General features: G+C 35.4%; 1 protein-coding gene across 2 annotated transcripts; it reads right to left on the bottom strand.

Moving 5' to 3' along the window:
* Nucleotides 1-1,277: 1,277 nt before the first annotated feature.
* Nucleotides 1,278-27,786, bottom strand: LOC113393673 (apoptosis-resistant E3 ubiquitin protein ligase 1). Of its 2 annotated transcripts, none has more exons than XM_026630671.2 (14): nucleotides 27,453-27,786; nucleotides 19,023-19,188; nucleotides 7,669-7,877; nucleotides 7,414-7,553; nucleotides 6,987-7,127; nucleotides 6,687-6,795; nucleotides 6,277-6,464; nucleotides 6,020-6,218; nucleotides 3,930-4,285; nucleotides 3,688-3,865; nucleotides 3,480-3,625; nucleotides 3,015-3,158; nucleotides 2,764-2,937; nucleotides 1,278-2,690 (listed from the first exon to the last, which is right to left on the bottom strand). In XM_026630671.2, the coding sequence occupies exons 1-14, from the start codon at nucleotides 27,616-27,618 to the stop codon at nucleotides 2,172-2,174; spliced, it is 2,835 nt and encodes a 944-aa protein (XP_026486456.2). In that variant the 5' UTR covers nucleotides 27,619-27,786; the 3' UTR covers nucleotides 1,278-2,171. The 2 variants fall into 2 exon arrangements, with proteins under 2 accessions (XP_026486456.2, XP_026486457.2); XM_026630672.2 differs by lacking the exon at nucleotides 27,453-27,786 and adding an exon at nucleotides 26,019-26,411.

The following is a 27,786-nucleotide window of genomic DNA, read 5'->3' as shown; positions in this document are numbered from 1 at the left end:
TTGTCATGTATTTGACAATGTTCCTCACAATATAATTCCGAAAAAAACACTCGCTGGAATGGATCAGATCGACAAATACATTTCATTCAATGCTCTAACCGGACCTATATCGTTAAACATATTCATTAAAGACGTATGAGGCTGTGGCATTCTAAGTTCAATTTTTTTGCAATTGTTCTGAAATTTGTCAATCGCCTTCAATAGCATAGTTCTTGGTGTGATATTATTATCACCTATGTGCCTGACAAATCTGTGCAACCGACTGTTTCTACAAAATGCTAAAGTCTACTGACTGTTACAATATTAATGTGTAAAAAAATAATAATTGCCAAATGGATATTTTCTTATCGCCAGAATTTCCAAAAAAAAATGATGAAAAAATGTTTACTTAATAAATTTATGTTATCCTAACTGCGTAAATGTTTCATAATGCATTGTTAATTAATCAATATTAATATGCATTAGTAATTTTATCCTAAACTTAGTTATATTTAGACCGCTAGATGTCATTCGTGCCATCATATTTTATATTTCAACCATAAACATCTACATCTTTCTAATCAACGGAAATAAACTAATGCTACTTAGTCGTGAGTTACACAGCATCTTGTGATAACAAATTTATTACGGTAGTATAAGGAAGCCAGTTTATAAAGCTATTTACAAAAAGTCTATTAGATGTGTCTAGCTTGCTAAATATTTTAATAAACAATTTCATTTCATAAACACGAGAAACAATATGAAAATTTTTAATATCTTTAACAACTTTTTTTGTACTACGTAAATGTTACGTAATAGAAGTAGTTTTTTTTTATTTTCCTTTATTTTAGCATATTTATAATTATTAAATTATAAATCCAAGCATAAAACACACACTTTTTGTTCGAAAATCGTTAAATCGTGATTTTAAAATTCTTGCAACGAAGCCAAGCGACGATTGTGCCCTATGTGACGGATTGGCTTTATTGTCGCTTTCAATTCCAGACGGCGGATATTTACGATGGATGGACCGTATTTAATTATTAAATATTCTCCTATCTCAATTAATGACAGTATTCAATATTGCCAGTACAAACTCCTACGTTCACAAACAGCTGCACACTGACACACATCCTACATTGAGGTTAGGCTGCTTTAATAATAGTAGTGTATTTTTATTTCTTCATGTTAATAATTAGATATTCTAATACACAATACATCGAAAAAAAAAACTTTGCAACATTTTTACAAATACATAAGTATTACTTTGGTAAAAGTATTGGTATTCATATCGTTATTATGATTAAATAATAAATAAAATTAACAAATAAATTAAGAAATTTCGAAAAAAAAGAAAATATTATTTACAGTATGACTAGCTGGAGATCATATCGATGGTATTAAACTCTATAAATAATTTATATTAATAAATTAAAATGTATAAATATTTAACAGATCAATAAAAAATAATAGTTTGAAAAACTTTTCATAAACAATTAATTATTCGACTTGAAAATAATATAGTACTTGAGTAACTGATGTGTTAAAATTTCTGCCACACAACCAGATCACAACATAGTACTGCTAGTATATAGCTTTCGATATTATACCGATATGGATTATCCATTAATTTTGCATCTCTATTGTAATAAACATGTTTTATATTTAGTCGAGATCAAATTGTATTTTAACTCTTATTTACATTAAATATAAATTCTAAGTCGTTTTGGTAATCCTCTAGCCCTCGAATATCTAACAATATTAGTCACGATTCAATTGCACACAATCTCAGTTTAACGGCTCTTAGACTTTTTTATTGCAAAGACATCACAGAGTGAGCATATATCTAGTACCTTTTAAAATAGTTAATGAATCGTGTACAACAGAATTGGCACCAATATTTTATTAAGAAATATATATTATTTTTGTTTTATATCCGAAATAAAAGACTTGCTTTAAAGACTAATAGACAACGACGAGACATTGCGATCGCTTGTATATTATTGTCTAATACAATTAATAGACCGTTGCGAACTTTTGCCGTTTTCAGAGACTAGTTCACCATAATCTGAGCTACCGACACTCCAAAACATTCATTTCCATACATAGCTCCCCAATAATATCATACTCATCAGATCGGATGGAAAAAGTAAACAAAAGAAAAACAAGACGCATCGCAGCGCAGGAAGGCCTCAGATCATGCCGAAGCCCTCGCCGCCCTCGTTGATGGCCCACAGCAGCGCGCGCACGAGCTGCTCGTACGAGTCGTAGTCGGGCAGGCACAGCTGGTTGAAGCACGTGTGCGCCGTGGGCAGCGCGCCGAACGTGGGCGCCGCCGTGATCTGGAAGCGCGGGTTGAGCTCCTGGAAGCCGCCGGGCGGCAGCTGCGCGCAGCCCGTCGTGAACTGCAGCAGGCGCGCGCGCTCCTCGGCGCTGAAGCTGCCCACGGCGGCCCACAGCCACGCCAGGCGCCGCTGCCAGTCGCGCCCCGCGCCCGCCAGCAGCGCGTGCGCGCGCCAGTCCGACACGCACACCTCGTCCGTGCCGCACGCCAGCAGCTCCAGCTCGTTCTCGTCGAAGATGGCCAGCAGGTTGTCGGGCACCAGCAGCGTGAGGCCGCGCAGGAAGGCGTCGGTCTCGGGCCGCCAGCGCGCCGCCAGCCGCCACTGCGCCAGCGCGTCCAGGTACTGCAGCTTGTTGTCGTTGCGCACCTGCCGGCCGAAACGCGCTCTGTACTGCCGAACGTCGCACGCCCGCCTCGCCCGCTCCCTCGCCAGCACTGACCCTGATCGTGGCGCCGTTGGGCACGAGGTCGCGCGTCTCGATAAACTTCCCCGAGGAGTCGTACACGTCGTCCGAGAAGTAGATCTCCGGCAGGGAATCCGGGGCGTCCAGATCCGTTTCGAGAATATACTTAATTTTGGATAAATACAACTCTGGATCGTCTTGTTCGAAATACTAAAATAAATTAGAAAAATTTTAATCAATAATAAGAACGTAAAGTAGTAGAACCGGCGGGCGACGGGCGGCGTCACCTTGTAGTGCACCCTGAGGCCGATGATCTGCGCCAGGAAGGACCGCGCCAGGCGCGCGCGCACGAGCTGGCGGTAGGCGCCGCCCAGCGCGCTCTCGTACAGGCACTTGCCCATGATCTTGCCCGCGAACTCGAAGTGCTTCAGCTGAAACCGCGCACGAGTCGCCAGATGCATTAGCGATGCCGAAGGAACATTCAGGCCTCCCCCTCGGTGTCGACTGACAAAAGATCTCACTGATTTTCTTACGATATTGATATATGATCCTCTACGAGTTTATGTAGTTGTATTGTCTAATATAAAGTTTCTTTCGCTTATTCTCGATATGATGAATTTTCGTCGGTAGCTGGAAGACGGGAAAGTGCTCGAAGGAGGCTCCTTGAGTAATATTAAACTGCTTATGTGTATACTATTAACGAGACGAAGCGATCGAGGTGATGCAATTACGAAAGGGCGCTCGGGACTCACCTTGAGATGCGGCGGACGGTCGGGGTTGGGGTGCACGAGGCCGGCTGGCGAGTCCTGGCACGACACGAACAGCCCGAACTTGGCGTCGAACAGCTGCGCGCACAGCTGGGAGAACCACTCGCGCCGCACGCCGCCCCAGTCCACGCCTGCGACACGCACACCGTCACTGCGGCCCCCGCGCGGCCCCCACCCCGCCCGCTCTACGCACCCTGCTCGCCCTGGAAGCTCACGTCGAAGTTCTTGCACCAGTCGGCCAGCGTGAAGTGCCGCGTCGCCTTCAGGCTCGAGCGCACCAGCTCCGCGCGGTTCACGCGCAGCGCCAGCTTCTCGTGCGGGTGCCGCGCGTGCGCCTTGCGCACCTCGCTGTAGAAGAAGTCCTGCTTGTTCTGCGAAAGGGGGAACGGTCAGACGGGGCGGGCGCGCTCGAGGGCCGCGGCGGAGGCCGCTCACCTTGAAGCCGTCCTCCCCGCCGCAGTTGGCGAGCAGCAGCTGCGTGAAGGCGGCGGCCAGCAGGTCGCGCTCGGCGCTCCACAGGCGCAGCGCGGGCTGCACGCCGTCGTCCAACGTCAGCTCGCCGGCCGGGCCCGAGCCCTCCGCGCGCGCCGCCAGCTGCAGGCGCGTGGACGGGCACAGGCGGAACGACGTGATGCGCTTCGGAATGAAGCGCAGGATGTAGTCCTTCACGAGCAGCTGCTTGGCGCTCAGGCAGCACAGCACGCGCCGCGCGCGCGCGCCCACCACGCGCGCCTCGAACGCCGCGCCGCGCCGCGCGCCCAGCTGCCGCTGCACCGACGCCGTGTCGCCCGCTGCCGGCCACGCACTCGCTACACGCCGGGCTCGACCTCGGGCCCTTCGAGGCTACGTTTCTTATTCGATATCCATATGGATTGAATCGAATCGATCTTCTCGATTTTTTTCTTTCGGTGAATTTATATATAAAAACTAGCTGTTACCCGCGGCTTTGCTCGCGTGGAAATTGATTATATTACAGAATAATTTATAATATTATGTTAATTTAAGACCTCATCTGTGGTTCGACATTCGTGGGCTAGATACACCCGACTGTTTACAGAGCTCACTCTACTCCGGCCATTTTAAAAATTTTTACCTTGTGCTTTATTAATTGTCATGGTGCAGCTTACTTTAAGTGCAAACTGTACTCTTTTGAAATTTAAGGGGTATTCTGATGGTATCAAATATATTCGATTAATCCAGTGATAACTGTAACCTATGACATTACGATAGAGAACCCTTACTATTAGTCTGGTACCGTTGCATAATTTTTGAGGTCTTAAATTCCTAAGTAACATTATAGGCGCGCCAATCTCCTGACAAAAAAAATGACGGACTTCCAGACTAATCTATAAACGAAATTTCTACCCCTATTTCAACCCTTAGGGGTAGAATATCCAGAAACTCTTAAATACATATCTACTCATTTCTCATCAGTAGCCCAAAAATAAATGTTATTGCTTATAACTTCAAAAATGACTGATTTTCAGACTAACCTACATAAGAAATATTAACCCCTAAGGATAGAATATAGAAACACTTAAATACATACCTACTCACAAAAAATGTCGGACTGCCTTACAAATTTTCAACCCTTATTTCACCCCATTAGAGGTAGTATATCCAAAACCGCTAAAATACATATCTACTTATTTTTAATCAGTATCCCAACAACAAAGATTCGGGTTTCTACCCTAAAAACTAACGCACTTACGTAGAAATTTTCAACCCTTATTTCGCCCCCTTAAAGGTAGATTATCCAGAAGCGCTTAAATACTTATATACTAAATTTTTATCAATATCCCAAAAATAACGTTTCTTCTTTTTACGTTAATAAATTACTGACTTCCATACTAACTTTCAACCGTTATTACACCCCTTTAGGGGTAGAATATCCAAAAACGCTTAAATATGTATGTACTTATTTTTAATCAGTATCACAAAGGTAAAGTTTCATGTTTCTACTTAAAAAAATGACGGACTTCCATACTAACTTTTAACCCTTATTTCACCCACCTAAGGGTAGAATATGCAGAGACGCTTCAATATATATATATACTGATTTCTAATCAGTATCCCAAAAATAATGTTTCATGTTTCTAACTTCAAAAATGGCGGACTTCCAGACTAACCTATATACGAACTGGCTACCCCTATTTCACCCCTTAGGGCTAGAAAATCCAGAATCCATTAACTACGTATCTACTAATTTTTAATCAGTATCTCAGAAATGAAGTTTTATGATTCTAACTTAAAAAATGACGGACTTCCGTACAAACGTTCAACCCCTATATCACCCACTTAGGGGTTGAATTTCCAAAATTCCTTTCTTAGTGGGTGTCTACTCAATAAAACGATCCCACGCCCCAAATTTCAAGACCCTAACTTTAATAGTTTAAACTTTTAAGTCAGTCAGGACTTGTTATTATTATAGATAGACCTACTCGCTACCGGGGGGAGAGCTAACTCTTTAGGCATCATTGATAGCACCAGTCGATCGAACGTAACACGCGGGAGGAACGGCATACCCGTGAGCACGATGCAGTCGAACTCCCCGTTGAGCAGCAGCACGCGCTCGTAGTACACGGCGGCGCGGAACACGCCGGGCCGCGGGAAGCACAGCGCCAGGCTCACCCGCTGGTTGACGGCGTCGTACTCGAACGTGGCCGCCGCGCCCAGCGCCGACTCGGGCGCGCCGCCCAGCGGGGCCAGCTCCACGGAGAAGCCCTGCGGACGGGAGGCTGTAGCGCGCGCGCGGCCGGCGGGCCCCGCGCGCGGCACGTACCTGGTCGGCGGGCCGGTCCAGCGTGGCGGGGTTGTCGAAGCGGTCGCGCGGGTGCACGTGCAGGCAGCGCGCGCGCTGCGCCGTGCACACGAGCGCGCCGTGCGCGCGGCCCACGCGCGAGCGCCGCGCCTCCACGCGCCCCGCCAGGAACCACTTGCGGAACGGGCCGCCCGCGCCCACCTGCCCGCCTGCGCACCCGGGCCCACGTTACGGCTTCGGCTTTAGACTGCTTATGAGCGTCACTTGTAGGACTAGGGAGGATGGCTTTGTCGTAAACCTTAACATTTCATTCGATTACCGAGAGATTATTCTTAAATCAATATATATTCTACCTGACCTATTGTTAAAAGCGATCGCAACATAAAAAATGAGTATCACGTAACACAGAACACTGAAAGCGTCGAACTCACCGATTAAAATATTAATAATGTACACGCCGGCCGTGCGGACGGTGAATTTGACGCGCGCGATGTTCGCCTTCGCCGGGTCCCCCGAGCCCAGCTCCACCACCGCTGTTATCTAGTCGACAGTCATCATTTTTAGTGATTAGTGACTCCCATATTCCCTAACCTGTTATTTTCTTTATTAAAACGGTACTTCTATTTACACGACTGCTATAAAATGGAGTGCACGATTCTATTATCAGTAATTCATTCCAAAAATGTTCTTTTCTGACAAAATGCCCTTTCCCTGAACCCATCTGAGCCTACCTTCCTAGTTCCATGCGAGATATTAACGACCAGCTCATCGGTATCGCATATGGGATAAGGCTGACCATTACGTTGGAAGCAGAACACCGTAAAGCACATCGTGTCTCCGACAGCCTGGGGTTCTTCCCAACCCCATTCAACCTGGAAATGAAAAATACAAATACATTATTGAATTAGGCCATACAAGAGATAAATAAGAATTTTTCGTGCACTCTACCAGATTTCTGGAACTGTAATACTTGGCGAAAATATTATTTTATTCCAAAAAATCTTCGAAAATAAACGCAATTTTTTCTTCAATATTTTTTTGGTCAATTATTAAATCTCCACGCCGTAATTACAAGAATACTAACTATAACATCTTCGTGTATCGATATGGCGATTAGTAGAAAGTCCCACACAAATATATTTTAAACGAATTCTCTACCTTACAACTTGGTGGATGTAAGTATTTTCCGGTGACATATTGCAGAAGAGAATGTTTAGCCTCGGGAGCCAGAGACGGCTGCGTCATAGCAGCCAAAGTGACCAGCCCACATACCGAGATAGAGACTACTAGCATGCCTCCTGCAAGAAAATTAAAAAAAATAAGTTTAATCGCGTAACACGATTGCTTTAGTTTAAACTTTAAAAACTTTTGAATCTAATTTCAGCACGTTTTAAGAATATAACGATTACTTACCCCATGTCCAAGCATCTTGATGCTTGCTGCTCTTAACGACTGCACTCCACAAATCGGACTTGAGCGACTGCAGCGCCTCCTTGCCAGTTGGCAAACTCTGTCTCGCTGCGGACCAAGCATTGAAGTCCTTCGGATCGATCACGTGCCTGGCGGTCGTGTCTTCCAACCAGTATACGTCTTCTAAGGAGGAAACATCCAAGCTGAGAAGCCTGAAACGGTTTATTACTGGTGGTAAAGCTTCACATTATTCTGGGTAATAACCACCTATTACTCAATTGTTCTACAAACCGTGTTCAAAGTAAGAACAGGCACAGGGAACAAATTAATAGATTAAATGGTTTGTAGCTGAACAACATTAAAATGATTTTTACTATACGAACATTCATAATGCCATTGTTTATGGTCAGAAGTAACCATTAAGTAGCAGGTGCTTTATGCTAAGAATTTAAATGATGACATGTATATGTGGAACAGATGCTCGTAAATGAAAAGACTTTATTTGGTGATAAGGCCACCTACCACTTGCAGCATTATTAAGATTTATATTGGTTTGAAGGATGAGTGACCCAGTGTGCCTACAGACACAGGCGACATAACATATCAGTCCCAAGGTTAGTTGCGTATTGGCAATAAAAGGGATGGTTAAAATTTCTTACAGCACTAATGTCTAAGGGCAGTAATGACCACTAACCATCGGGAACAGTCCTACCAACGAAAGAAAAAAAATATGTACAAAATTGTGGCGTTTGCAACACTGATGCCATTTATAATATCATCAACTAGATGTTTCTTACAAAATCGAAAGAAATATTATGTCTTGAACATTCTCCGCATTTTACCCTCGGAACTATTGACTATACGAAGACGCGACTTTAATGTTACAAATTTTTCTTTACTTCTCGAGTAAATTTCAATGCTTGTCACCGTGTTATTAGCGATTCGAAGCTGAATTTTTTAGCTTACGGTCATACCTCTATTACCTCTATTGAACCAAGCTGGATACACAGATATTTTTCAGTCACTTAGTAATTGATGTGGAACTTTTATAGTATATAAATGATTTATGTAGTGAAAGTACGTTTCAAAAAATATTTGTATGTGCCATAGAGGCCATTTTGTGGAAATATATTTGAGACAGGATTTATTTTACGTGAGCCGAGATGGCCCAGTGGTTAGAACGCGTGCATCTTAACCGATGATTTCGGGTCTAATTTCAACGAAATTCTGCCACATGTGTATTCCACCAACCCGCATTGGGGCAGCGTGGTGGAATATGCTCCAAACCTTCTCCTCAAAGAGAAAGGAGGCCTTAGCCCAGCAGTGGGAAATTTACAGGCTGCTAATGTAATGTAAATTTATTTTACGACCATCCTGAAGGATCTCCGCGAAATAAAATGAAGGGAAAATACATGTTACCTACGTAGGATATTATCATAGAAATGTTTAATGTAATGGTTCATAAAAATGTCATATATAAAACTGATACTCGTTATGTCAAATTATTTCGATTCGTTTCAACAGTTTGCCATTTAAAAACCGCATTACTAAGCAATTACGCAATGTCACATCATTTGTCAATTTTATGGCGACTATATTTTCAGTGTAGGCCTACCATTTCCACGTCGCACCACAAGTGTGGTTGTGCTGGTTAATGTGACCCACTCCTAGATTCCTAATTATATCAACTATTTTGGTAAAATCCCTCCTGGAATGAAAATGAATATGGGTCGCAAAACACATTCGTATGTGTATGTGGTTATGTCAAATAACAATGACTTTAAAAAAAGAAGCACAATTAGCAATTAATACAAATTCACATGACAAACAATACAACAAAGTAACATTAGTAATATGTGGTTAGTCGAAAACTACAAATCTGATGCAACACGCATATCTTTGCTTGTACGGTTCCTTAAGAAGTGCGATCCCGCGTAAATAGAGACGAGAAATCTCGGTCGAGAACAACTCGGCATACATTTGCCAACACTATTTACTTGCCGGGTTTCCTTTGTACCTACCGAGAAAAGAGAAACTAAACTTCTCGCTTACTGGCGATTTTGAAATAAACATGTTTTACAATTATGGAATAATATTTGAAATAACAATAACAGAACAATGATATACATAACTACACATTCAGCTTTAAGCTCTACATATAACACAGGAACGTTATCTCTCAATGAATTAAGTAATTAAATGATTTATTATTTATGGGTAAATTATTAATGACTATAGTATCAGCGCATCAACTAATAAATGCTTTAAAATAAATAACTAATAAATGAGTTAAATTAAAATGTATAGAGTATTATTCCAAAACAATAGAAATTTTAAAACTGTATCTGCTTAAACAAGATTCTCACGAAGTTGATGGCACAAATTTAATTTGTATAAAATTTGTAAAGCATTTATTCCAGCAGTAAATTGAAAGAAATAAATGAAGAAAGATTATTTGATTACTCTGTGAACGACTGGATTAAATGACGCCAAGATTAGTCCTGCTTGCGACAGATATCTCGTAGTTTTGCTAGCCCTCGTCTTTAATGACATGATGGTGATTATTTTTTTTATATTAGAATGAAATTTATCTAGCCCTTTTATTTTTATTATTTTCTACATATGTTGTTGTAAAGTCTACTTAAATTCGAAGTAAATAAGAAATTCAGATTCTATTTTACTCTGTATTTTATTTTCTTTTTTAGAATAAGTTATATACTTACTGATTGTATTGAGTATTATTCAAAATTGTAATGAACATACATAAAGTTTTATTGAATTTATAATAAATTATAAATGAATTAAATATAAAAGAAAATTACAACAAGTAATGTGCTTGTACATTTTTAATTTTGAAACAAGTTTAGTTTTATCACTATAGATGCTTCGGTAAGCATTAGTTTCATTTTTAATTTGATTTTATTTATGCTATAACTTTTCTCGTAAAAAACTTCGAACATAACGTTTAAGACAGATTATAAAAAATCAAATAAAGCGCCCGCGAGGTATTTGGTGAAATTGCAACATTTTTTGAGTTGAAAACGTTATTTCATTCAAACTTTATTCCTAGAAGAGGTTTCACTTCTATCGTTAAACTAACTGAACCCGTGGGTTGATCCGTTTAGCATTCAATTTGTGGCAAATATTGTCCTAAATCTGCCATCGTGCCCTTTCAAAGTTTAGTCATAATTATTGTTATTATTTATATTAGGTATAGACGCATTAAAATATTTGACTTGAAAGTCGCCCTTGTGATATAGGTCCGCTGATTATTTAAGTTCTACTAAACACCTTATTTTTGTAGTTCATAGTATTTATATATGTATAATGGAACATTATACCCACCACCCTGCACGCGAATAAAGCAGTTTGGTTGCGCTGTTCTGACATCTGATCACAAAACCCATTATTTTAGTCTAAAATTTTCATATTACAGAAAATATATTGCACTGTGTTAAATAATTTGATAAATTAGCTTCGTCATGGTGAAAGAAATATTTCAATCTGTTCAGTTGTTATTGACTGTATCAATTACAAGAGAACAAATCTTTTCACCTGTCTTCTTCCCATGGAATATAGGGATCTAACATTTTACTGGGATAAAAAGTCGCCTATATCATTCCTTGACCCCTTGACTACCACTATAGAAAAATCATGTCCGAAAATCTGTGTACTGTGACTATATATCTATCTCTGTACAAAATTTCATCCAGATCCGTTCAGCTGTTCTGGCGTGGGCGTGTAACAAATATCCATTCATTCTTTCGCATTTCAAATCAAATCAAATTCCTGTATTGAATATAGCAGTATTACACTTACTTATTGATTGTCAAATTAAACACTACCACCACCGGTTCGAAACACTTCCACCGGTTCGAAAAAGAAAATACACTGACCTGAGATGAACCGCCAAAAGAAACTCAGCGGTTTTTTTTTGTCAATTTGCGATTATTTACTTTCTTCAAGCGTTCGTTAACATTTTTTTTTATCAACAGACGGACTTTAGCAACGGAGGCAACTGTTGTAGAAATGTATAGTATTAGTAATATTAATAAGCAGCGTTAGTCTGCTGTGGAGTCTGTTGGACTGAAACCTAAAAATTCGATCCCACGGACACGATTCTGATATTCCGAATTTATTGCAATCAGCACTGGAGCAGCGTGGTGAATTATAGGTTCAATTTACATATTTAATTATTAAAATAAAGAATTTAAATACTAATAATGGTCCAAATTAATAGCTTTAAAAATTAAGGAAACCAAATACTAACTTGACACTAAAATCCAACACTACTTAAATCATTTTATTTATTAATTCATTAATAAAACGAACGTTATGTTCAAATATCTACATAAATAAATATATAAATTAATCCATTACTATCTTAAAAAAGAATATTACTTAATTTATTCAGTTTCACCCCCTCCCTATTTAACCCCCACTGGTACCTAATTCTAAAAACCTTGATAACACAGCTTGTTATTTGTACCGATAGGCCTAAAAATATGGCAACATTATTTGGCGGGTAGCCCCGCCATTTCATCCCTTATTATTCCTTATATTAGTACTTTGTATCTTTTTTTCAATAGCCTACATACCCATTTGTACAATATTATCTTTAAAATCGAAGAACATTTATCCCCAAATTTATCACCATTAGAAGGGTGAATTAAAAAATAGTGGGCCCAAATCGTATTGGCCAAAAATTGGCAAAGGCTTAAAAATTCTTTGTTAAAAAATTATTGGAATAAATATTTCTTCTATTTCAATAGAGTGATATAAAATACGATTATTATTTAGTACAAAAATATCGTTATTATGAACCAAATTGCGTTGTGGTACAACAGACAATCTGAAATTTAAGAATAATTAAATTAAAATGACAAAATTGTTATTAAAATTCCTGTGCGACTTAAAATAATAAAAGGAGTTCATTGCCTAGGAACGCCCGCGTATCACTTCTGACATCTCATCATTAGATTCAAGTTTATTATTGAAAAATAGAAGACCGTTTCACTGATCAGTTTAAAACTATATCGAATTTATAGGAAGTCGATGCGCTTCGCTGCCACGAGAGTTCAAATACCGATACGGAATATTCGGATGTACCTACACGTTCGTTGGGAACATAATTCGATTTAGAGACCTGCAATGCTTTTATCTTTGACCTTCATTGTCAACTTCGCAACCGAGTACTGTAGAATGCCAAATTTTATTAAAAAGCATAATTTATACCTTTATTCGCATTTTTATCTTTAAAATATATAATTTTATTATTCGATGGGTTCATAAAAACTTATCTGGCTACGATCCGGTCTGCCCGAACCTATTTTTATTCGTGGCAAAACCGATTAAATTATTCTACTGCGAAATATTTTGTTTGTTTTTTTTTTTATAAATAAAACCAGATATTTGAGATCTAGCTACGAATAGCAGTGCATTGTCCGTGTGTGAGCACTTTATACTTCTTGCAGTGTCATTGATAATGATCCAGGGTGATTACTTACTATCAAGTGACGCATTATCTCGTTTGCCAGCCTAACTTTCAACTTATCATATTATTCATCTAGCTTTCATTCAGTTTGATTTAAACTTAATAATACCTAAGTTTCGTCGACTTTTTTATTTTAGAGACAATATCAACATTTATGAAAATATAATGTAAGTACATAAATATACACAGACATCCTTCTAAATATACCTTCAATTACAATCGAAATCTGGAGAACTGGGAGAATCAAAAAGGTACTTGTAAAACCACGTCGTCCTAATTTAACGAACTCACTACAATATATTTCGAAAGGGAAGTTAAAATGACCTCCGACAGACCGTCTGAGACTTCATCGGACACGAACACTCAGAACATAACAGTTTACGATTTTATCTGCCAAATTTTAATGTAGAAATATACTTTGCGGAGTTAGAAAATCGATTTTAGTATTTTATTGTTTCCATAATAATTACACAATTACATATGTCTTCGATAAATATCATAAGATAGTAAATAAACTGAACGCTACTGAAAGTTCCTGTTTTTCTAAAACATCCCAAAACGAGTACCGAGGTTCGATATTCCAAATAAGTCGATCAGCTCTTTTTACAATATAACTACAATAGCCATCACCATGAAGGTTTTTTCTTATAAGTATTTAAACAAATATGCGATTATATATAATCTTTATATACGAGAAATTATCGCCTCTTATAATAAGCGTATAAATCGATATCTCGAATTCTAAATTATATTAAATTGCCTTTATGTCGGTTGGTATAATAATAACGTTATTTATATCCTAAATATATGCTTTAATAAGAATTTATAGACCTTAAATAATCTAATTGTTTTAAAAGTCTTAACATGATCAGGTAGATTATATTAATGGATATGCTAAAACAACTTTTGCAGTATTTGTGTGTATCACATAACTCTGAAAATAAGTCATTGTACTTAAATACGAAACAATGCGCTTCTAGTACATAATGAGCAAACTAGTGCCAGGTGATTTTATTTTAGAAGTTTTACATCTCGCACGTTATGAAAAAATATAATAAGTAGTGTTTTTTTTTTTTAACAAAGGTAACATTAAAATTATACATATAATGAAGTTGCTCGATATAATTTCAATAAGTTCACAGTGGTAAAACCCAATTAGTGAAATACATTGTACATTTAAAACAGTTAAGGATTCGGATTAGAAATCAATACTATGGTTATAATTCTTAAAAAAAAACACGAAGTAATTAATGAAATGAATACTCGATTGAAATGGTCCGACGTTGTAGTAAACGACGGACGACGCTGCGCCGGCCGTCCGTGTTACAATTAATTTTGTATCGCGGTCAAATATTCATTCGCAATTCCACTTTATATCAGACCAAATAACAAAACTCGTTTATTACGACAGTTTTATAATATACAATTCTGTTCTATTGTTATATTAATCACTGAGACGTGGGAAACGACGGAGTCGGGTACATATATTTTAACGAAAAAAATTACGTATCATAGTTTAAAAAACGCTTTAAAATATTGAATATGAAATTAACTGAATAAAGTCGTGCTTGAGAAGAAAATCTCTGGTGTGCTGCCGATCTCTGTCGAGATGAGAAAGAAACTTAGATGAAAAAGTTATTTCATCCTTTCAGCGATATAGTTTTTTATAGTTATATTTGTATCTTCACAGACAGGTTATCTGTGTTTGGAGTGTCTTCAATTATTTATTTTACGCCTGCAACGTTTTGTTACCAGCCAACATCACAATTTAATTTTTAGGATTATTATTATTTTTATACATGGCATTCTTATGCAATATAAATGTCTGTCAATTTAGGTATCTGTCTGCATTAGAAGTCGTAGATTCCAGAAAATATCTTTCGGAATGTCTCCTTGATATTTATTTATTTGTAAGCAACAACATTTACAATTATATAATATTTATTCTTTTACTTTATTAATTTTATATGGTCTTGATGGTAATCGGCCAGTCTGTTATTAATCGGATCATCAGTCCAGAATGTCAATGGTAGTCGCTATGGGCCTTCTTCACCAGTTCTCAACGTATCTTCGTTGTTTAACGACATAAATCACGTAACAAATAAAAATAAAACTCTATTCCCTTTGGTCACGACATATTTTGTGTGTATCACATGACTTCGTAAATAATTAGTTATACTGGAATACGAAATAACACGCTTCTAGTATATAATGAGTAAGTTAGTGGCAGGAGATTTTGTTTTTTAAGTTATACTTCTTTTGGGTACCTCATTGGGTTCGTTATGAAAAAATAATGTATTTATAATATTTTTTTATGACGCACGTGCACATGATGACTAAAACTACACGGTGAAGTTGCTCGATAAACAACCAATTAAGTATAAGTTCACTCGAAATAGACAACTTCATACCTTACCTTATTTTACAATGTTAATATTTTATTAAAAATCTTATGAAAAGAAAAGAATTAAGAAAAATACGCAGAACGGCGGAGAATTTCAGAAACTTAAGCGTGTTTATGACGTATTAGTAGTATGTTCCGTATCAAAAAGCATTACAATAAACGCTATGCTTTTGTAATATATATATTTTTATTACTGATTCCAGTTCGAATTGAATATTCATAGTTAAGGACGTCACAGGACGTCTATCGGGTCAGCTATAATATTTATAAAAACAGACAACTCTACGACTGATAAAAGTTCTTGACAGAAATTGTCTAATATTTAAAAAGTTGGTTCTGTCTTATTTTCTATCGTTTTGTATCACATGGATATCGTTAAATAGATTTTATTTAAACTTCTTTATGACTTAATATGTAATAGACTTGCACATGTAATCGGTAACTTTTTAATCCGTTTTCGGTCCAAATTTTGCAAATGAAAGTGGACATAGTTTTGACACCTATATAACTCATATCCCCATATATAATATATTACTTTTCGATACACAATATAACCAATACTTATTACCTGTGTACTAAAAAAATGTATATACAAAAGTCAAAACCTAGATAGTATAAGCCAGCTTAATGAAAAATGTCGCTTAAAAATTGGCTTGTCCATCCCACATACAAAGCAATTTCCAACAAAAGCGAACATGAGACAGAATTTAGAACGCTGTGACGTGACATTGTTATTAAATTAAGTTTTATAAAAAATATATTGACGGCTAAATTACAAAATGAACATATAAACTTTTTTATTTAGATCAGAATTTTTTAACAAAATACACCGACTTCAAATTTAAATGGAACCAAATGAAAAAACCCTGCACAAAAATTCTTGGATCATAAATGATGGAGTTCTGAGTTCTGAAACGTGAAAAAAGTAACAGAATTGATAACCTCCTTCTTTGTTGAAGCTTAAATTATTTCTTTACCAAAATTAAGTTAACCGTAGGAAATAATACTTTGAAAAAGCCAAAATATTCTAATAGAACCAATATCGAATCCAAGGTTGTCTGACTTTCCTCATCGTGCAGTACCTACTTAGATAATCAATGATATATCCCCTAGAGAATTAAATCTAAAGAAATACCTAAAATTATCATATATACGAAAATACTAACATATATCATATTTACTACCTTTAATATAAAGTGGAGTTTTTTTAGGGCGTTATATATCATTTAATTATTGCCGACTGTCGGCACTGTTCACACTTCTTCTCCATTCAATTTTAGTAATAAAGAATATCAGCAAACACAAAACTATCTCAGAACCCGTTATTTGATCCAGAATAATTGAATCAATGTGACGTGAATGCGACACATACGAACATCCGTCATGCTAGTAACGAAATGCTCGAAGCAGAATAGCCGATTCGATAAGTACCATGCCACTGAAACGTATGTACGTATGCTCACCAACGAATTTCTTTGTTATCCACAATGTACGCAAAATCACTTGGCGAGCAACCTCCTTAAAGAACTTAAAAAAAGTAAATATGGGATTATTATTTAAAATATATTTTGAAAAACAAAAAATATGAATCATATTCTATGATCGCCGAAGAACAATCATATAATGAACATAATGAAACATGAGATTGTAGAATGGCTAAACTTAAATGCTCGCGTTTACATACAAAACCTTTTACGTCCGTAAGTTACGGGTAACTCGGTGTGCTAAGATATGATCCGCACAAGCTGCGAGCTGACTCGGCGAAACGTTATTTATGGCAGTCAATTTCAACGTCATTTATCATCGCTTTATCTCGCTAATGGTTTAGTCTTTAGGTTTTTTTCTAACAGAGCTCGGTCAAAACATAGCTGTAATTTTTTAGTTTACGTTTTAATAACCTGCTCTGAATAGTATACCGGATAAAGCCAGACACAGGACAATAGGACCTATTGACGTAATCCAGACAGATTTCATGGTAAAAATAAACTCAAATTACATTATCAAATTCAAATGAATGCCTATATATGACAGACTGACTGATGTACAGAGCACATATCCAACTGCTGGACTAAGACCTCCTATCCCTTTGAGGATAAGGTTTGGAGCTAATTCCATCACGCTATGCAAATGCAGGTCAGTGGATACACATGTGGAAGAATTTCAAGAAAATAATTAAGAGATATACTTATTAGATTAACGTTGATTGGTTCGCTTGTATTCTATATATTTTTATCATACCTAATAGGAACAAAACATATTTAAACTAATCCAAAAGGAAAATACATTAAAACGGCATTTCATAAGTGTAAAATGGCATTTGAATTTGTTTTGACATAAAAATTAACTATTCGAACTGCAATGTACTGCCTGCATAAAACGCGCTATTACGTAATTTATTTCATCGACCTTATATAACTAAAAATACAAACAAATTTTATTATTTAATATAGAACAAACAAGTAATGACAATAATAATTATTATAAAAGAATTACTGCGTGCTACGTGACCTAAACTTTAAAAAACACAGTTTGATAAAACGTCACATCATGTACGTGAGGTTTTATTACTGATCTAGTAGCTAGAGATATAAGACTGCACATCTCAAGGTCCTCAAGGGTTCAAAACCCAGAGCGGGCCGATAAAAAGCTATTGGTATTTTCTGTAGAAAAAATCTCAATAACAGCTCGGAATCTGGAAGTGTGTGTGCCTCAGTGCCATATATATTATGGTATATTATGACAGAGAATGCATCTGTGTTTGCACACACACTTATGCACTATAATATGTCCTGCGTAGTGGGCTGGCCATGGTGGTCAATCTCAATAGAAACTAGCCGGTTAGGACGGTTAGGACGACATCACATCATCAGACACTCCTTTCCAAATTATACGCATTATTAGTGACTAGGTTATTGTATTATTCTCAATTTTTCCTTTCTACTTGTATCATGTCTGACTTAATATCAGTTTCTCACATTTTATTATGACGGATTTTGTTAGGAATGATCAGCAGATAAAGAATATTTCTGACACTTCAATGTATCCTTTTGTAATCATTGTATTTTCGTTAAAAGCATAAATGCGTTGAAGAATTAAGTCTATTTTAAACGCTCCATTGAAATGTGGGCATTTGAAACAGATTCTATTCATATTTTTATACGCGATAATGAGTCTGTTTCAGATTTATGAAAGGCTGTGTTTTAATGAGCAGAGCTTTACAAAAACGAGCGTCGAGCATTCGAATATTTAAGATCCAAACTTTTCCATAATTAAGTGTTGTATGTGTTTCTTAAGAAAGTGCCCTTGAAACGATTTTTGGAAAAATATTATATTTATAAAGATAATAATGTATGCGATACAAACAACATTTAACGACTGGTTTTTTGATTCATTTGTTAAGTTAATTTCCTTTTAGTATAGCGCTATGAGAATACTACATATTGAGCTGATAAAACTTACTTGGAATATGCGTGCTGAAGCTTGTGAGTGGCCAGCCACTGCCTCAGGACGAGTCTTTGCTGCAAAACATGCGCCGCACGTCGTAATCTTCTCTCCTCTGATGCGGGCAGTTCTGGTAATCTTTCCATATTCTCCGGTGACCCGCATCCAGAGAGTGTCGATATTCCTACAAGAATACGTAAATTCCTGCATATACAAGCCACAATTTTTTTAAGAATTGATGATAACGATACAGTTGTTAATATAATAAAAAGAATTATTTATTATAATGAAAAGTTAAAAAGTTAGTAATAATAAGTTAAAAAATAATTTTATTTCAATTGCAGACTTCCTTTATGAAATGAGAGGCTCTATGACAAGGAAAATTCTTCAACCTACTTATATACTCCAATTCCTAAAATAATATATTGTATGTAATATTTATTAAGCGTATCGCTTGTACATAAAAAATGCACATTTCAAGTTTTCTTTAAAAGAAATAAATAACAAGGTCATATACAATATAAGCGCTATAACTGTTTAATAAAGAAGTTTGTTGTAGGAAGGTAACTAGGCAACAAGCCGACCTTCGTGGTAGCGCCGCACTATACAGAATATAATATATTTTTAACATGAGACACATAGTCGTTTCGACAATGAATTATATTTGAACTATATAATAGACACTTACAAGAAAAAAAATACGAATTCTAAAGAATAGTTCCGTTCACAGGCCCACCTTGGGCGCCACTCTAAGAAGTGTCATGTATTCTTACTTCTTAAATGTTACAAGTTTTGCGTGCATTACTTTGCATATATGGCGTTTGTAATAATATATAAGTGATACCATCTGGCGTTTCAATTCTACACAGGGAATATCAACCACGCAATAAACATTCAGCGAAAAAATAACTGTCAATTGTCACGCAATCGTAACTTTTTACATTAACTATTATACTTAGAAAAGCAATATAAAGAGTTCATATAAAAAAACATAATGCATTGTTATTTGACGTCGTTTATTATACCGAGAACTAAAGTAACCGACACTCATAAAGCAAGCGATAAATAAGCATGTGGTTGTATTGACCTTAAATAAATAATATCACAAGTCGTACTATAACGTAAAAGTTATAAGACGCAATATTGCCCATTATAATTGCGTCTTGTAACTCTAGTTATCGAATTAAACGGTAAGTTAAATCAAAACTCCATTATAGGTACATAAAACGTTCAGAACTTAATTACAAATAGTCCATCAAAAGAGCGGCGTTCGAAAATTGCACTGTATCGTGTCTCACGCGAAGGCTTCTCCAGTCGAACTTTTCTTGACCTTTCAAACTAAATAACTTAAAACTATCTTTTCAGCTTTGCTCTTTGTTTTTCAATTGCTAAAGCTGATAGAGTGAATTATTTATATGCATACATTTATATGTAAAATGTGTACATATGGTAGCACGGCACCATGAAACAATAGAACAATATCACAAAGCAACATTGTCCTTTTGACCTCTCCCACAGTTGCCAAAAGCAGTTGAATGTAAATATCATTATTAAAACTCTTAATAGTTCGCTTATAATCCTTGATCCATAATAATAATAAAAGATATAAAGGATTCTTTATACCATTCATTTTAAGATTGACTTCTTAATTGTAAGCAGTTTTGTTAAGTCTTCTTAGAAATGGAAATTAAAATACCACTTCATTTAAAAGAACATCTACTTTTCTTTAATTTTAAGAGCCGTTAAATTCATCTTGAATCGCCAATAAGCCCGGACCAAGAAAAAAATTATATGGAACATAATTTACTCCAGAATGTCAAAAGTACGAAGCATATTTAAAGAGCAGAGAATTCCAACTGTTTTTAAATTTAAAAACGAATAACGTATTTTATGCAGATTTTAATGTTTGACAAAGACGAGGTCTAGAGGGCTGTTTGAAGAGGGCGGTTCAAGTTCGAGAGTTGTTCACGTCCGACCCTCAATCGCTACACGCTGACTACGAAACACTGGGGATAAGTAGATATAGTATGACTGATAATATTCACTATGTATGTTTCCAACTACATATATGTGTCTCTTATTTGATACACATAACAGTTAACGGCATTACATACAAATAAACAAAAATATAACCATCAAGGGCTATTACTTTCTATAAATAATAATAAATAAAGTACGTAATATAACATTTTCTTTATAACACACGTAGATTAAATGTATTTTATGATTAAAATGTATCAAACAGAAAAACTTGGCTACTTTTTTTACTGGTATCGAGATTCATGAAGTTAGTGGCTTAGTAGCTACTAACTTCATGAATCACACCTTTTAAACCAACGAGGGAAAATAACATAAATACAATGACAATAAATCTGGTTGTTGTTTATAAGTGAAACTTTAAAATAGTAATACAAACTCCATTAAAATCTAAGATTCACTAAGACTTATACCACAAGTATTTATGTCCTATACATATGTGTATCATACAATACTCAATATATTGCTTCTCTGAATAAAATAATATTATATTCGAATAAATAAAACACTTCTAGTAATAAAAAATAAATAAATATAAATACTTATTTATTCGGACTTAACGTTGCTGCGACTTAACATTTATTTCAAGATCTGAACTTCGAATACCTTTTTCAAAATGTTTAAAATTTTTATCACAATTCAATGTTTACAACAAAGCCAGCGTTCCAGTACCCATATTTGTCTAAGTTTTGCCAAAATTTACTGTGATTTTAAGAAAAACAACATTATTCATTTGAAAACTTACACCACAAACAAACTCAGCGCGGCTAAAATTAATGATACAAAATACTGGACAACGACTAGTGTGTAATATAAGGGATAACGCAATCGATGCACTTGTTGCTGTAAGTAGGGCACTGAAATGGGCCGGCGACCGGCCCCGGGTTGCAGGTACCCTGGATATTTGTGTAGCTGTCGTCATATCGGATCAAAGCCCTCGTAACCGATTCCCATGCAAAAGGCGAAAAGCAAAGCCATCGTTATTTCTAAGCAGCCACCATTATCTCGTCTCTCTATATGACAAATATTACTTCAAAAGAAAAAAAAAAACGAGCTGTAAAAAGGAAATTGCAAGCTCTTAATGTAAATCACGTTTTGTAATCAAGTTATTCCTAAACCTTTTACAAAATTATCTGATATCCTTTTGTTTAAGGGAAAAGGAAATCGTTCTAACGAAGCACAGTAATTTTTGACAATGTTACTTTTAATATTATACATATTTATATATAAATATGCAAAGACAAAATAGTTTTTAACAGAAACAAAATCGTTATAGTGAGGAGAACATCCTTTTTTTTTTTTATTAGTATTTCCGAGCCTAATAATAGAAAATAGAGGAAAACAAAAATGTTCAAAACATGCAAATTCTTATATAAATGTTTTCCTAATAATAACGATGGAATATCGGCCAAAGGGCGAACATTATTGTTATAAAAACTATTTTATTTTTATTTTTTAATACATATTGGGCAATGGCAACGACCATTCTATTGGGAATATGTCAAATAATTAAACTTAAAAGTGGTAGAATGGTCTTTGTCTCAGTCTTATTGTCTTTGATTAATTAATTATATAGATATTAAAAAGGCGTATAGCTGGAACTTGTTGACTTTCAGGCACGTTATATTATTAAAATTTTAATGTATTTGATTAACATAATTTATATTTCTAAAGATTGTATTTGTAAAGAGTAACTAGTGAGTTTCGTACCGATTTTATTTTGGTAGAATCTACATTCCGAACCGTTGTTAGCTTTAGATTTAATACAATTCTATCAAATGACGTTTCAAAAGTGCTTGTAAACGCCCACTTGAATAAAAATACATTTTGATTTGTTTTAATAAAGGGAAAAGGCTTTAAATAGGTAGAAAAACATAAAATTAGACGTATAATATTCTCAGTGAAAATCAATAAAGCAATTACAACAAGAGAACCTGTTCAGAGGGATCTAATTGTACGGTGGACTCGAACACAACTGCATAGCGCTGGCTTCCCGCCAAATTCGCCGCCATCATGGTCAGGGATGCGCAATAAAACTACAACGCTATCGGAATGAGACACTTTCTTAAATATCGACAGATTGTAACTTAAAACATAGTTTAGCCATTTTTATTTCGTAGTTACAACTTTATAATAAACTGTTAATATTATAATAAAACCCAAAATATTTTTATTTTAGTATTTAATTACCTTTAGTCAAAAAAGTGTTTAAAGCTACATATATCAAATATATGTGCATCGTAAATAAGCGACTACAATAGTGTATCATAATTATAAGTAAATAATCTTAACAAATAAAAATAAATCATTGTATGTTTGTCCATTTGTCAATATAAACGTTTTATACTGACCCTTGTTCTACCTGTCAGAACATTATTCTCCCCGGAACTTGTAGAATAAGTATTAATACAGTCGTAGAAAAAACAATAACAAGTCTAATTTGTGGGAAGTACTTTGCTAATTACTATTAATAATATTTAATTAATTCGTCTCTTTTCTTAATACATTTTAGGAATATTTCAATAAGTAAAAAGTAGTCAAATTATCTATGACTAAATGACACTCTCATTCATTTTATTTGTCTATGATATTTGACCGTACGCCAGAAAGCTATGTCTTATGCATGCCGAAGGACACTGTAATAAAAAATAGTAAAGAATGTAATTAGTAGTTTCACAAGACAGTAGCTTAATAGTAATATTAATAAAATAAATACTAAAAAGACTATCGACTATCGATTTTCGATATACACGTATACAGGAATAAAATAAAACGCTGTCTGTGTAATCTATTATAATATGGTGATCGAGTCTTAAATCTATAAAGTTTATTTTTATTGTTGGTATCGAGTAATAAAAATGCTTTAATTATCTTGTTCATTGTTCAGGTTGAAAGGAGTTATTCGCGTCACAGCACTACAGCCGCTGAAAGGGGTTTCGAGTCGACCACACACTCCACAACCTGGTTTGCAGCGGAAAAGTCAATTAGTTGCAATATTGTCGTGAGTGTGCTATGCATACCTTTGTTTAGGAAAATTAAACTCAGAATTCTATTTAGACGCAAAGGAATAAAAAGATATTTTACAGTTGAAACTTAGCACCTATAACTAATCACAGTAATCTGATTACGACGACCTTGACTGAGGTACCTATCAAAACAATAGAATTGTCTATTCAAGGATGTTTTCTAAGCCGACTCCGGTCTTCAGATATCATATTGAATACAATTAGTATATAGGAGATAAATTATACTATGAGTACAAAGAAACACAATTGCAACTCGAATAGCTCAACTGCCTCGCTTTACTAGTGTTTAGCTTATTTGAGGAATTTCGGAAATACAATTCCTGGGTGAGACGAATAAAAAATGTTGGATTTTCGTTAGCTATTCCTCGTAAGCAACCCAGAGATTGGGACAACAGTGTTTATACTACAGTTGATTGAACTTACGCTTTGAGAATAGCCGTTGTTGCCGACATTGGTTAGAAGAACTTCATCATTACTATTTGCACAGCTGTAGGCAGAATAAATATTCATATTTTTAAATAATATCACCTTCCCATCCTTAGAATACTTTAAATGCTTATTATAAATTTTAACAAAAACGAGGCACCAGACTCCTTTTTTTTTCATCGAATACCGTAAACGAAGGTGATAACATTCCGCTTCAATAGAAGTGACCTTTTTAAAATTAGTTCCAACCTTCAACGAAGGTCTTAATTTTATAACATTAAAATTAGATTTCAGCACATTGGAATATATTGCTCACATACATATTCAGACAAAAATGTTCTACCTATTTTATTAATATGAATAGTAAAAATATTATAAATGTACTACAAAAGGCAAAAGTCATTACATTTGAATCTTCGGAAATCAGATTATTTTGTTGGTGAATTACGAAGAACCTATTTTTAAAGTAATGTATTATTGTATGTTTATTTGTTCTCATATATTACTCATATGATATTTGTACTGGAACGTTTATAGACATAAACATGAACAATACCATAATTAGATTAATTTTATAGTACTACTAGTCGTCGACCTAAGCTTCGGTCGTATTTTATTAGTTAGTCATGTATATAAGGTGTTAGGTAATTTCATCAAATTCGGTTCAGTGGTGTGGCCGTGAAAGCGTAACAGACAGACAGGCAGACTATTTCGCAATAATAATATTAGTTCAGATAATTATGCACTTAAGGAAAGCATCAGAGTACATATGCCACCTGCTGGTCATCTTTACCCACAGGCACACCGGTTATCGCTGCCAACCACAGAATCAAAGATGGCTTGTTCACTGGTTAACTCACTATTTAAATTGAAACACAGCATTACAAAGTACAGCTATTTAGCGGTAGAATAATGGCGAGTGGGTGGTACCCCCGAGACGAGCTTGCACAAAGCTCTTCTGAATGCATTGCTATATTAAACAACAGTTTCTTTAACTATTCCTCAAACATGAGAATATAATTACTAACTATAATTACTCCTTACAATAACGAAATCGCGCGAGCACGTTCTTGTCAAAAAAAAAATGTTTCTATTCAATGCATGCTGTGATTGTATCAATTTTATCAAGAATTATCTTAAGGCTAGGGATTCGCAACAATTTTATAGTCACGTCTTAGAAGCTTTTACAAAACATTCTATGATTGTATATGTTGACAAAGAACATCAGCTACGGCACTTCTATTTATACTTAGAAAGTGAAAACATAAATACATAACATTGTTTGTAGCTCTATTGACAGATAATTGTTATAATTTTAAACCGAAGCGGACTAATGCTTATTCGTAAGTATTATATAAATAAAACTTTGTTACTTAACAAAAATACCATGACATAACAAACTGATGATTGTGACTGCCTTTATACAAATTGCACTAATTTATACCAGAATCGTAAGTTGTTTTGGTCTTTGACGAATAATGTATCTATTATGAAGATGACAAAGGAATATATAATGAAAGATTACCTGAAAATGTTGACATTCCTGACAAAAGAGACAGGCCGGAGTGTCGGCTGTGAGAAGGATGTATCATACCGATAGAACAAATCTCAGAATCCTCGAATTGCCACATTTTGAGATCGAAACTTTTAGTGTTATTAACGAATCAAAGACGAGTCACAGATCGTCGCGATCTATGAATGAGTTCGACCACTTTTACTGCAGAAGTTCTATTGGGACTTTCTGAATATTTTTTCGGTAAAGTTATAATTTAAAATAGTTCAAAGCTACAGTTTTTATCACATAAGAGCGGAATGCGGTCATATTTAGTGATGTGTGGAGATATGCATAAGGAAGAGACGTGCGCGCGGATCCGTGTCTGCGGTACGACTGAGCGTTGGGCGGGCGGAACTACCCTCATCCCTCTTTTTATTTGGCGGGTGGCGGGTGGTGGGTGGTAGAGTGACGTCAGGGGCACCGCGTATTCCAAAACCTTATCCTGTTCATGTTTCGACAATACGAATTAATTTTTGATGACCGTATTATCTCTTTATTTTCAAAAGTTGATTAAAAAAATGTAACCCTAACCTCAAATAATTGCAAAAAATGTGTGTTTGTTATGTTGAAATACAAAAATGTATATTATATTCCCTGAAAATTTTAACCTAAAGCTGTTTCTTTTACTGGAATAATTGATTTTAATTATGTCTCTGCATATCAATGATTTTTTTTTAAGATTGAATAATACTTAATATAATGTTTTATTTTAGTGCCATTTATGAGCTTCAGTATTATTTATTTGATATCAGATACTTTAATAAAATTGCATCAATATATTGTGTACCAAGGTATTGTTGCAATTTTATAAAATGTAATTTAAAAAAATAATACCTGTATACCAAGTACATAAAAGCCTTGATGGGAGATTGTAGATGACTACTTCATTGTCATATATGCTAAAAAGGTGTAGATACTGTTAGTCATTATTTTAATAATTCTCTCAAAAAATGTGTGATATAATATTAACATTATTTCTAGTAGAAAGAACATATTAATTGCATTTGTACATGTCTGCTCAAAACATATTTAAATATAAAGTTTACAGATGCTCATAATTTATAGCAATAAAAATACAATATAATGTAAAAAATTCAATTGTTGTAGTAAATAAAAAAATCTGGCTATTTAATATTATAGCTAAGTATTAATTTATTTTATGAAGTAAAATAATTTTACAAGGATTTATATTTATAGTAACTACTTCCTACCATTATTTTAAATGGTTAGTTTTGCTTAAATTTTATTAAACCTTTATATATTTATGTTATACAAAAACCAAAACATACATTTACATCTTGGCTTCGTCAAGGCTAGTTTATTTAAAAATAAAAAAAAACAATTCATATGAAAATTTAATAGGCGTTTCCCTCCTTGATGTTTAATAATCTATGCAATACATACCGAGATCTTTGAATAATTTCTTATAGTCTCCAAGATCGTTTTGTTCCAACCACTCGTCGACTTCAGAGCTTCCATTTTCAAATATTTCACTTAAAACTATTCTAGTCACATAAACTAATGTTAAAAAAAAGAATACTGTGCCACAATATTGCACCCGTTTTAGCATATTAGTAACTTTTAGTCATAAAAACATCGTTTATCGCAAAACAAACAAAATTCTGCACCTAAATTTTCGCAAGTTTTGACAAATGTCAGAGGAAAGTACTACAAGTACAGCCTACTGGTATAATGTCATTGTCAAATGTCATGTGCGTTCCATTATTGCTAAAAAACA

The sequence above is a fragment of the Vanessa tameamea genome, chromosome 10 (assembly GCF_037043105.1).
Source record: "Vanessa tameamea isolate UH-Manoa-2023 chromosome 10, ilVanTame1 primary haplotype, whole genome shotgun sequence".
NCBI lineage: Eukaryota > Metazoa > Arthropoda > Insecta > Lepidoptera > Nymphalidae > Vanessa > Vanessa tameamea.
This window is presented reverse-complemented; position numbering and strand designations above follow the sequence as displayed.

Excerpts from the sequence above, each read along its gene's own strand:
- LOC113393673 (XM_026630671.2), bottom strand. The coding sequence starts at position 27,618 with ATGCTAAAACGGGTGCAATATTGTGGCACAGTATTCTTTTTTTTAACA. Across the intron at positions 6,465-6,686 it reads CATTATTAATATTTTAATCG|GCGGGCAGGTGGGCGCGGGC; the intron begins GTGAGTTCGACG and ends CCGGGTGCGCAG. Across the intron at positions 4,286-6,019 it reads CGACTGCATCGTGCTCACGG|CGGGCGACACGGCGTCGGTG; the intron begins GTATGCCGTTCC and ends CGTGGCCGGCAG.